At 50.9% G+C, this 12049-nt stretch overlaps 2 protein-coding genes across 11 annotated transcripts in view; one reads left to right on the forward strand and one right to left on the reverse strand.

Moving 5' to 3' along the window:
* The first annotated feature begins 1261 nt into the window (after positions 1 to 1261).
* Positions 1262 to 4528, forward strand: LOC4801033 (solute carrier family 23 member 1). The gene is made up of 4 exons (XM_001358164.4): positions 1262 to 1465; positions 2273 to 2928; positions 2985 to 3501; positions 3578 to 4528. The coding sequence occupies exons 1-4, from the start codon at positions 1427 to 1429 to the stop codon at positions 4127 to 4129; spliced, it is 1764 nt and encodes a 587-aa protein (XP_001358201.4). The 5' UTR covers positions 1262 to 1426; the 3' UTR covers positions 4130 to 4528.
* The window catches only part of Nuak (Nuak family kinase 1), a 57963-nt gene continuing 50112 nt past the window's right edge, over positions 4199 to 12049 (reverse strand). For 8 of the 10 annotated variants that reach the window (XM_015183296.2, XM_015183291.2, XM_033377053.1 and 5 more), the window contains 2 exons: positions 5423 to 9578; positions 4199 to 5358 (listed from right to left, as the gene is read on the reverse strand). In XM_015183296.2, coding sequence (XP_015038782.2) covers positions 5304 to 5358; positions 5423 to 9578 — 4211 coding nt within the window. In that variant the 3' untranslated portion in view covers positions 4199 to 5303. Of the gene's footprint in view, positions 5359 to 5422; positions 9579 to 9917; positions 11016 to 12049 lie in introns of those variants that run through there. The other 2 variants (XM_002137156.4, XM_003736327.3) reach the window with 1 other exon arrangement.

The raw sequence follows: 12049 nt of genomic DNA on the forward strand, positions 1-12049 counted from the left end.
TGTTTCCCCCAAAAAATCTAAAAAAAAAAACAAAAAGTGTTTGTCTTTGTATTTGTATCGAAGTAACAAAGTTGATCCTTTTAAAGAAAATCATAATTCCATATCGGTTAATACTCAACCGAGCGAAGTAGCCCCGTTGTTAAGTCCAAAAGTATGCCATAAATTTTTGAAGCGAACATTTGTATACCCTTGAAGAAGGTATTCATAAATTGGTTAGATGTTTGGCCTGAACCGAAGGAATCATATGCGACGCCATAAAGTAATATATGTACCTTCTTTATCAGGAATAATATAGTCGTCAATTTCTATGCAAACTAGTCACTCCGTTATGTGCCTATCTCAAGAAAGTGGTGCACATAGTCCTGTTTTATAAATAAAAAGATTATTGGTTGGAATCAGTGGTGTCTGACCACGATATCATATAGTTGCCATAGTTACGATTGGTCAAAAATAAGATGGGGAGAAACTTTATCTTTGTACTAAAAATTTATATTTGTCCAAGAGGATTTTTTCAAAATTGGACCACTATTATCATACGTAAATACATATATTTATGAAGCTGCCATAGTAATAAAAGCAGACTGATTACTTTAGCCCCTTCTGGTCGTCAAACTTCAAAGGCTATACCGCTTCCTAAGTTAGCTTCCTAACTTCCCCAATACCTAATTTACTAAATGTTTTCGGCTGGAAAAATCTAAGACAATTCTAGAATAAAAAAATATAATCAAAAACTATACAATTTGCACTACAAAGTGTCAATATTTGTTTGACTTTGTTCACAAGCTACAGCCATGGCCAACCAGTTGAAAATGAAAACGAAAGATAATTTATTTTTATCAAGCTTAGGTAATTTTTTGGGCGATATCTTTATAGGACATGGTTTGGCTGTTTTATAGGGTAGCATTTGCTACCATAAAACAGTCTTTGCTTGTCTTTTCGTCGTGGCATTCTTCCGCTTCTTATCTGAGTCGTTACCCATAATCTTGATCTGATCTTTCCATTCTGGAAAATATACCAGATGACTTCAAGATCTCAGTTCATAAAGGGTAGGTATGTATATAATTTGACCACAAAATCTCTGGCTGATTTTTCTGTATCATTCTGAATTTCCCTTTAATTGTTCTTAGAAGTTAGCTCCGATGAGAGAATGCACTGCAATCAGCTGCTCTCCGATGCTTTCTATGGCCGTTCAATTGACGGCAATGCGCTCGCTATTCTCTCCGATCCAACTGTGCACTCGATAGAGAAATTCGACAGCTTGCTGATAGATCTTCGCCATTCCGCCAAGGCATTAAGACGCGGGTCTCTGTCGCGAGCAGTTGTCGATTTTCGAGGCGGGATACCACTTAAGAGCGGTTCCTAGAGCTACCCCGTGCGTTCTTCTTGATTAGTTTATGGCGGGCGTAAAGTGTGAAATCGCCTGATCATGGAGTTGAACAATGTTACCGTCGAGGATAGCGCCTCCGTAAGTAATAATTTCGTGAGTTTTCGGCACCGACCTAGAGCAATTTGTCGTGTGCGTGGGTTTACATAAGAAAATGCGATTAGCCGTCCGTCCCGTGGACTCTGCATAATTGCTCTCAATTGCTGAAGCTTTTGCTCTGATATTTATCGGTTTTTGTTTTCTGTTTGCCATTGGCATTGCCCACCAAATCGAGGGGCAATGCTCGAGAATATAACACCAAGCAATTAACAGATCATTCAAAACAATTTGTTAATCGTTGCAGTACAAAAGTTGGGGTTCAAGTAATATTCCACTGTAATTTGTCATATTTTTTCGCAGGTCTCTCAGTAAACAATGTAGGAAATTGACAGTGTACTGATTTATCAACTATTCCAACTAATCAGCCATTAATTTATGGCCTGATTAAAACAATCTGGGTAGATGGTAGAACAAACCAGCATTCAGCATTAGGTATTCAGCATCCCATGGACCGTAGTCTGATACTCACGCTCAATTAATCACGATTGGCGAGCGGAGCTGTCATTCAAACTCGGGCTACGATGAAAGGGGTCGCTGCCCACCGCCCCTGGGGGGGCGGGGGGACGCTTTTGAGCCATAAAGTTATGCAAATGAATGCAAGAATTTAATTGTAATGCTCATAAATAAAACAGTAAAACTTCCACACGGCGAGTGTACGGGAGAGTATAAAATCGGAATTGCCTGTTAGATGCTGGTACTCCCTAGCAGAAATGACTAATTAACATAAGTAAATAGATATTTTTGCATTAATAAAATATAATTATAGTATGTGATTACATTCATTTGCAGGGGGATGCGCACAAACCACCGGAGGCGCACAATCGTGCGCCTCCGGTGGGAGCTACAGCCACAGCCACATCCACACCCACACATGCCGAGAGGCAAAAGCCCCAACTGCTATATGCCATCAACGACAACCCGCCCTGGTATCTGAGCATATTCCTCGCATTCCAGCACTATCTGACCATGATCGGGGCCATTGTCTCCATCCCGTTCATACTGACGCCGGCGCTGTGCATGTCCGACGAGGATGCCAATCGGGGCATCATTATATCCACCATGATCTTCGTCACCGGCATTGTGACCTACTTCCAGGCCACGTGGGGCGTCCGTCTGCCCATTGTTCAGGGCGGAACAATCTCGTTTTTGGTGCCGACGCTAGCCATTCTCGCCCTGCCCCAGTGGAAGTGTCCTCCGCAGGCCGAGATGGATGCCATGGCCGAGGACGAGCGGCAGGAGCTGTGGCAAGTGCGTATGCGGGAGCTATCGGGCGCCATCGCTGTGTCCGCCATGGTTCAAGTCATCCTGGGCTACACGGGGCTGGTGGGCAAGATCCTTAAGTACGTCACGCCGCTGACAATTGTGCCAACTGTGTCGCTGGTGGGTCTGACGCTGTTCGAGCATGCGGCGGACACGGCCTCCAAGCACTGGGGCATAGCCGTGGGGTAGGTATTCCGATATGTTTGCTTTTTTCCCACTCACCTATTCATGATCTATGCAGCACCACGGCCATGCTGACGCTCTTCTCGCAGATAATGTCCAATGTGTCCGTGCCCGTGGTGGCCTACCGCAAGGGTCACGGCTTTGAGGTGCGCCAGTTCCAGTTGTTTCGCCTGTTCCCGGTGCTGCTGACCATCATGATCATGTGGGGCCTGTGCGGCATCCTGACTGCCACCGATGTCTTCCCACCGTCGCATCCCTCACGCACAGATGTCCGTCTGAATGTCCTGATCAGCGCCAAGTGGTTCTACGTGCCGTATCCGGGTCAGTTCGGCTGGCCATCGGTTACGCTGTCAGGGGTTCTGGGGATGCTGGCCGGCGTGCTGGCCTGTACGGTGGAATCGCTGAGCTATTACCCGACTGTGTCGCAGATGTCGGGCGCCCACTCGCCTCCGCTCCATGCCATCAATCGAGGCATCGGCACTGAGGGACTAGGCACTGTCCTCGCCGGACTCTGGGGTGCTGGCAACGGAACGAACACGTTCGGAGAGAATGTCGGCGCCATCGGAGTCACTAAGGTTGGTACAGCGATGCTTTTTGAAGGTTGACTTATCCACTTATACCTATCCACTGATGGATTCATCTGCTTTCCAGATTGGTTCGCGTCGCGTCATCCAGTGGGCGGCTCTTATAATGGTCCTCCAAGGGGTGATTGGCAAGTTTGGGGCCATCTTCATTCTCATTCCCGATTCGGTTGTGGGCGGAATATTTTGCGTGATGTTCGGCATGATCATTGCCTTCGGCCTCTCGACGCTGCAGTATGTGGATCTGCGATCGTCGAGGAACCTGTACATCCTCGGTCTGTCCATATTCTTTCCGATGGTTCTTTGTCGCTGGATGCAGGAACATCCCGGTGCCATTGACACGGGCAACGAGACGGTCGACTCGACACTATCCGTGCTGCTGGGCACAACCATATTGGTGGGTGGTGTCCTGGGCTGCTTTCTGGACAACGTGATACCTGGCACGCCCGCCGAGCGCGGCCTCATCGAGTGGGCCAACGAAATGCCGCTCGGCGATGACAACATCAACGACGGCACGGCCACGGACTACGACTTTCCCTATGGCATGGATGCCATTCGCAGCTGGAAGTGGACCTACTACATACCCTTTATGCCCACCTACAAGCTCCAAAAGCAGAGCTGATTATCCCCACAGTCGGGCTCGATCGATGGGAACGCCAGAGAATAATAATGAATGCAATTCTATTTGTAATTCAGTTTTTATTATTTATTTTTAGAAAACGATGTTCTGTTCGTTCTCTCACGCCCTAATCTAATTACAATTTGAACACTTCCAATTCGCATTCGAATTCGGATTCCTACCCAAAACGAGCTAAAGATTTTATGTTTTTCTGTTTTTTTGTTTTTTTTAAATTCGCTTATTGTTTGATTTGTAACTACTTTTTACTGTACGCTCTTCGTTTCCGTTTCCGCTTTCGCCCACAGTTTTGCATATTTTCTATTATCTCGCAATAACATCAATAGACCTAGCAAACGAAAGCTTCTAACCACCAATTAAACTCTATTCAAATCTCGAAAACCATTCATAATCAGTTCGTTCTGTATAATGCAAAAAATTGGTGTTAAAATTATTTTGTAGAAATTTTAACGCATTTTCGGCGCGAGACTTACACTCAAATCCTCCACAAAAATAGTATAGAAAATACATGTACAATATATATTTGTGAAACATATCCTCCATCCTTCTCTCCGTCTCTGTACGAGTACGAGTACGAGTACGAGTATCTATCTCTGTATCTTTGTCTCTCATTCACACTTATAGTTAAAATCAACGTGTTACGGCTATGGCTAAATCTAAAACCGTCGAGGAACCAAGGCACAATCATTTGAAAATCGTATATAATCGCATACACGATCTATTGCTGAAACTCCGCTATATCCGAACTACAACAAACCTACGACTAATAGCAGCGTCCAAAGGTGGCACTGCACTCTAGATTATAACTTTGGCTATATCAAAAAATTATCAAAAATTTTCTACAATTAATTGGATGCTGGGAACTGGATGTCCGGGGGGTCTAGAACTTGTTGTGCTCATTATGGGGATTATGGTGGTGATGATGGGCAGACTGGGTCTGGCTCTGGGCAGGCTGTAGCTGGAGCTGTTGTTGTTTCTTGTTGCCGCCACTGCTGGCGCGCGAGGATGAGGCCGATACCGACGAGGAGGCAGGGGTGTTGGCCGGCGTGCTCATGTCCGTCCGGCCATGTCCGTGCCCGTTCCCCTGATGGCCGGGGCTGGCCTTTTTCCGTTTGGAGTAGTAGCAGAAGATGCAGAAGCCATTCTGCGGTGTGGTACATCAAATGTTTGTCGGACTGCGAGTAGCCGAAGAAGTGCGGTAACGCGATCCGGACCTGTAATAACCTCAGCGTCAGCGGGGAACAGTTGGAAATGTATGAGTTGTAGAGTTCGACTCACCGTGAAATGCTGGAGGTGTAGTCCCGCACAGGTGTGCGTGCTTCCCTTCTCTGGTAGGCGCTGCTACCGGCAGCACTGCTGCTGCTGGTTGTTGGTGGTTCCAGCAGCGACATCGTCCGATGATCGTAGGGCCGGATGGAGCGTCGTCCCAGGGTGGCATAACCATCCAGGTGGCTGCTGCCGGCCGCACTGCTGCTGCTGGCCGTGGGCAGGCTGCCGTTCAGGGTGTAGGAGGAGCGGCGCTTGGGATTGTACGTGTTGTAGTAGCCACTGGCGATGGCTCCGTTGCTGGGACTCGAGCTGGAGGAGCTCTTGTATCGCATGGGCACGGAGCTGTAGTCGTGCACCTCGTACCGCTTGCTGAGGAACGAGGGCGAGGTGTTGCGTATGTCGTTGAGGCTCTTGCGCGGCTTGCTCGTGGCCCCACCCGACGACGAGGTGGAGTAGTCCAGCGGCGAGCGGTACATGGGGGGCTTCAGCTCCGTGCCCACTGGGCTCAGCTTCAGGGGCCTGAAGAACTGCTGGGCAATGTCCGGGGAGTGGGCGCGCGGCTCCACCTCCGCCACATGCAACTTGTGGCTGGAGCGAGCCTTGACCGCCGCCTGCTGTTCCCTGTAGTAGTCCCGCACCGCCGAGGGACCCACGATGCTGCTGGTGCGCCGCGGCTTCTTCTGCTCGTTGAAGCGGCTGTAGAAGCTCCGCCGCTTGATGCGGTCGATGACGCTCTCGTTGGGATCAGAGCTCTCCGAGCAGCGCGTGGGCGAGGAGAGCGAGGCCCGCGACAGGCGCGACACTGTGGGCGAGGGCGTCGCGTGCAGCATGTAGTTGTCCTCGGAGCAGATCGACCAGTTGTCAAAGTACAGCTCCGGCTCCTCGGTGGGCGACAGGAACGTCGAGGTGGAGGCGCAGTCATCCTGGTAGCTGCGCGAGTCCGAGGAGTAGTTGGCAATGTTCTCGAAGGAGGGCGTCAGCATCGGATTGTTCCGGTTGATCTCATGCGCCGACGAGGTGCGGTACCCCGACGTCTGCGAGCTGCAGTTGTTGTTCGTGTTCGTCGAGTTGTTGTTGGTGGCATTCTCCACGGACTGCTGGCTGGAGCTGTTGTTCGAGGAGGCGCTCTTCATGGCCCCCGGATAAGGTGGCAGATTCGAGTACAGTCCCATCCCGCCGTTGCCATTGATCAGCGCTGGATTGGTCTTGGATCCGCGGTAGCTGCTGCCACTTGTGGTGGTGGTGGCTGTAGTCACGGCGCTGGCCGCACCACTCGCACCACTGCCCCCCTGGGCACTGGCCAGATCCAGCATCAGACCTTTGCGCTTCTCCTTGATGCTCGGGGTGGTGCTGCTGCTGGCGCTGGTCGGCTTCATGGCCTGTCCCTGGTTCTGTCTGCAGTCCGGACAGGCCGTCTCGCAGTTGCAGTTCTCTTCGGTGGCGGCCGGGGCAATCGGCTTGGCCTTCACCACGTTCTGGTAGATGGGCGATGTCGGCAGCAAGGGATCCTGCTCCTCGCGCACCTGTCGCTCAATGTTGCTGGTGGATCGAGTGCTCCGCACACGCCTCTGTTCGCTGCTCTCCCGATCGAAGCGTCGCAGCAGTCCCCCGAACATCTTGTTTACGGCTCCACTCTGCTTCCCGGTGGCCCCGTCTGTGCTGCCCCCGGCATGCAGCTCTTCCACGCTGGCCGCTCGCTTGGGACTCGCCCTCGAGCTGGACTGGGAGCGAGGCACAGAACGCTCCCTCAGCGAGCGCAGCATGCTATCGAAGCGTGACCGTTTGTCCACTCGCTTGTCTTCGGCCGGCAGCTCGATTGATTTCTCAGCCTCCAGAGACTTTTTCTTGCGCAGTATCGTGGCCTTCTCGGGGGAGCTGCGCTCCTCGGGCGAGCCCTGCTTCTGTGTGCAGGCCAAGGCTGTCGTCCCTCCGGATGTGGCCGTCTTCTTGTCCTTGCTCATGGCCGAGTCCCGCAGCTTCTCGAACTTCTGGCCCAGGGCGTAGAGCAGGCCCTTGCTGGGCTTCTTCTCCGGCGACTTCTCCTTCGATTTGATCACGGGACTCGATTCCTTGGAGCTGTCTGCAGGTGTTGTTGTGGCCGTGGTGTTTGTGGTTGTTGTGGCTGAGGGCGACGTGGTGGGCGTCACTGGCGTTGGTGGCACCAGCTTGGATTTCTTGGATACTTTGATGATCTTCTTGATAGTCGTCGGCCGCGAGTCGCTTGATGAAGAGGCCGTGTCCTTGGTATCGATAACGTTACTCATGGTGCCGGTGGGCGTGGCCGAAAGAGATTTCTCCTCCGACGTGGACTTGGAGCTGACGGGAGTGCCAGTGGCGGAGAGATCTGCCGAGGCAGTTGGAGTCGCCTCCGCAATGGTGGGAATGGCCACCCCGCTCCGTGTGACTTTTCTCAGTTCCTTGGGCGTGGCCAGCTTGGTGGCCGGATAGCTCTTGGGACGCATCAGGCGGCTCTCCCGTGGCGCATTTTCCCCAGCCTGAGCGTCGTTGCCCACGGCTGATGGCAGCTTGCTCGGAAGCTTACTCGGCAGGGCCGAGGCAGAGACCGAGGGTTCGGGCAGCTCCGTTCCAGACTTGAGGCTCAGACCGAGGTCCTTCATGGGGTAGGACTTGGGGCGCTTCAGCCGGGTCTCCTTGGGCGTAGAGGCAGGCACTGGCATCTCTGTGGCAGCTGTCTCCGTACTGGGCGTCTTTGGTTCGTCTGTCTTCCTGGACACCTTCTTGACTTTCCGTACCAGCGTAGTGGTTGTTGTTGTTGTCGTCGTTGAGAGCTTGGTGGCCTCCGCCTCGTTGGAGGCGACATCCTTGGGCTTCACCTTCTTCACCTTGCGGATGGTTGAGGTCTCCTCCGTCTTGTCAGTCTCTCCATCGGGAGTCTGGCCCTGCTCGTGCTGGGTGCGCACGGCGGAGAGAAGCTGCAGCTCTTGCAGAATCTTGTCCGCCAGCTCATGCTTGTCCAGATCGGTTTCCAGCTCACGTGGCCTGGACACACTACGTTGTCGCAGTCCCGAGCGCTTGCCTGAAGAGTCCTGTGCTGTCTGTCCTGTCTGTTGGGTGCCTTCGGGTGCATCTGGGAAAAGTTCCACGCTCTTGTTGCGCGTGTGACGCATCGATGACCTGACTGGCCCTGGCTCCAGTGTGGGCACCTCATCGGCTTGCTCCACGTTGGGCAGACTGTGCTTGCGCCGACGCAGATCCGTCTGCTCCATGCGATCGCTGGATTTCTCGCGTATGTCCCGCAGCATGGTCTGCGTGTCGCGATCGCGGGGATCGTCGAAGAAGTCGGGCCGCAGAAAACGTGAGATTCGGCGCTGCGAGGAGCGTCCGCGCAGGGAACTACTGCCCTCGCCCGGTGGCACGCTCGGCGGCAATGCACCGTTCGGCGGCGGCGACAGGCAGCCGCTTGGCGGACGCCCCAGGCCAGCGCTATAACGCTTTTCCGGCACCTCCTTCGTCGTCGTCGTCGTTGGCGCTCCATTGCTGGACTTGCTCAAGTAGGGGGAGTAGTACTTGTACTTGTCACTGATGTCGCTGGTGTAGGTGCTGCTGCAGAGCGAGGACTTGCCGTAGTCATCCCGACATACGCTGCTGCTCCGGCTCTTGCTGGTCGTAGTCGGTGTCGTTGCCGGCTGTACTCCCGCTCCAGTTGTCCCCTCCGGATTGGGCTGTGCCTGGGTCTGGGTCAGGGCCTGGCTCCGGCTCAGGCTGCGTCGATAGATGGCCGTACTGGCCGCCGTTGTCTTGGGTGCATCTGTGAGGGGCTTAGGCTTGTACTCCTCCTCCGGCTGATCCGGTAAGTAGCCGCGGCCGCCGCTCTGACTGCGCTTGTAGGGCTTCGGGGTGTTGGCGCTGCTGGGGGCACTGGTCTGCACGCTCAGGGTGCGCGACAGCTTGCGGGCCTGGGTAGGCGGCAGCTTGGCCAGCAGCTGCTCCTGAAAGCACTTGGGCAGTCCCGGCGTGATGCTGGACAGCGTTTCGAGATCCTTCTTGCTGAGCCGCAGACGCGAGAGATCCAGGTCGGCCAGGTCCAGGGGCTCCTCATAAGTGCCGGCTGGCGCTGCGGTTGTCGCTGCTGTTGGGGTGGTCTTCTCCACATGGGCCGGCGCCGAGCTGGGCTTGCTGGAACTGCCCTTGCCCTGGTGGTGACCTGTGGGGAGATTGAAAGAGTGGAAGGGACACAGATGAACATCGATGGCACTTGTCCGCCGGCAGACTGAGAGAACGATTTAGTGGCTTCGATTAGTGATTCACTTACTTGCCGGGCGATGGATATCGAGTGTTAGGGGACTACTTACAGTGCATCCATCGATTCAGCGGTTCGGAGGCCCAGTGATCTGTAAACGTTTTGTGTCTTGTTTTGGCAACCAAAAGAACTCTTTATCGGCGGACTAGATTCGAACAAAGAACAAACAAACTTGCAGGAACGAATTACAACAAGGATTAGGACACGTGCAGGACACAAGCTGGCCAATAACAACAAATGCTCAACAATTTGAATGTCATGTTTTATTTTCGCTGTGTATAAAAATAGTTTCATATGTTGTTTGGAATGTTTCGGGGGGTGTAAGTGTTTGAGTGTTTAGTTTTTTTTTTAGTATAATGGCTTAATTGGTAGGCTTGAAGCTCTGGAATGCTTTTCTTGAGTTGGATTCAGTTCGGTCGAGCAAAATGACTGGAATGCGGGCCCTGCTCTCTGGAGCAGTGCTTCAAACGATTGTCTAACATTTAAAATTATACAATAGTTAAAGAAATTAAATCACAAAGTGTCGCGTGTCTACATTATGAAACTGGAATGATTCGATAGGTGACAAGATCAAATTGTTCAAATTTTATCCAAAAATATATATGTAATACAATTCACAATCGTTTCTGGCAATTCCGATTGCTGGCGTTCGGCACTTTAATTAAAAGTTTTCCCTATGCCGTTGGCTCTCCAAAATGAAATACAAACAATTTTGTTAAACAATAAACAAATGTGTAAATCGAATTGGGCAACACAAAAGAGTTTGAACAATTTCAGCCAGGTCAGGTTCTGGTTCCACCAGAACACACCCACTACAAAGCTCTCGACAGCTGCACCCACTAGCACCCAAACCACCCATCCACCCACAGGGCCGGCAATTGGCAGAGCAGAGCAGGGCTGTGCTGCTGCCATAGCTTTATGGCTTCTTGGGGCTTCTTGTGGTTGCTGTGGCGGTGGGACTGCGGATGATGGTGCTAGTGGCGGTGCTCTGGCTGCTGCTGCTGATGGCTTTGGCCCGCTGGGGTGTTGCAGTGGCTGTTGCTTGGATGGTGGCCTGGATGGTGGTGGCTGCTTGTCTGATTTGCTGCTGCCGGTTGCTGCCGCCGCAGTTGTTGCTGGAGGTGGTGGTGGTTATGGTTAGCTTCGACGGAGTACTGGGCCCGGCCCCGGCCCCGACCCCGTCCACGGCAACGGCAACCGTCGTGGCAATTATGGCGGGATGCGTTTTGGTAGCTGTGGCTGTGGCAGTGGCAGTGGCGGTGGTGACGGTACTGAACGGACTCTGGTTAATGGTTATAACATGCTTTGTGGGCGTGGTAGTAGTTAAAGTAGTTAAACCAACTGCAAACGAAAGTAAGTACGAAATTGTGTGTAAACGGCCAATAATAAAATTATCACTCAAAATAATTAGGTTGTTTTATGTGGCGCTCTACAGTTCTACGGTTACGATATGCATCGCCTAAGGGCTAAGGCTGGTTGGATGATCATGAGATTGGGTGGGTTAAGGCTGGTGGTTCTTGGGGTTGATTCTACGGAATGATGATGAACGAAACAAGTTCGATTAGTAGCTGAGATCATTTTCAATTCTGTACAGTATTATCGTATTCAAAGTTTTGGACATTTTTTCTTCGACATTTGTTGATTACAACGATTGTTACTTCTTTTTTTTGTATATATATTTTATTTGTATTTTCAAGATCGTTTTTCATGGCGCTCTGTTTCACATCGATTATTATTTACATATTGGAAAAAAAAGCCCAGAACTCAGAAATTTGTTTTTGGTTTTATTTTTTTTGTTGCTGTTTTTTTCAACACAGATTGTTTTAGAGCCAAGTTAGTGGTTGGTTTTTGTTCTAGCAGCTTGTTGGCTTGTTGGCTTGCTGGCGGTTTTTAACAGCGTGGACAGGTGGACAGTGTAGACTACATTGAGAAGCTTTTTGAGTGGTTTTTTTTTTTTGGCTTTTTGGTGCGCATGGGGTGTGTATGTGTGTGTGCGTGTGAGGCTTAGTGATGTTAAACAAATTAATTTCTTGTACAACACAAATTGTTTTTGGTTTAATTTCGGTTTCTTAATTTTTGGTTTTAATCTTGTTTGTAACTAATAAAAAAACACATTAAAAACGAAGAAGAAAACTTTGGGAAACTCAACTTGAAACTTGGATTTTCGTTTTTGGTTTTTGGTTTTCGATTTTATTATTTATTTTTTGTGTGTGTGTGTGTGTGGGGGTGTTGTGGGGTTAGCGCATTAGAAAAGTTTCTAGTTTCTAGTTTGCTTGTTTTTTTTTTTGTTTTTTGAGGGATGTATGATGGGGGGGAGTAGGAGTACGAGTATATATATAACTGGTAAAACTAAAACAAATTTAAGGTAGCGGGGC

Source organism: Drosophila pseudoobscura, chromosome 2 (assembly GCF_009870125.1).
Source record: "Drosophila pseudoobscura strain MV-25-SWS-2005 chromosome 2, UCI_Dpse_MV25, whole genome shotgun sequence".
NCBI classification, from domain to species: domain Eukaryota; kingdom Metazoa; phylum Arthropoda; class Insecta; order Diptera; family Drosophilidae; genus Drosophila; species Drosophila pseudoobscura.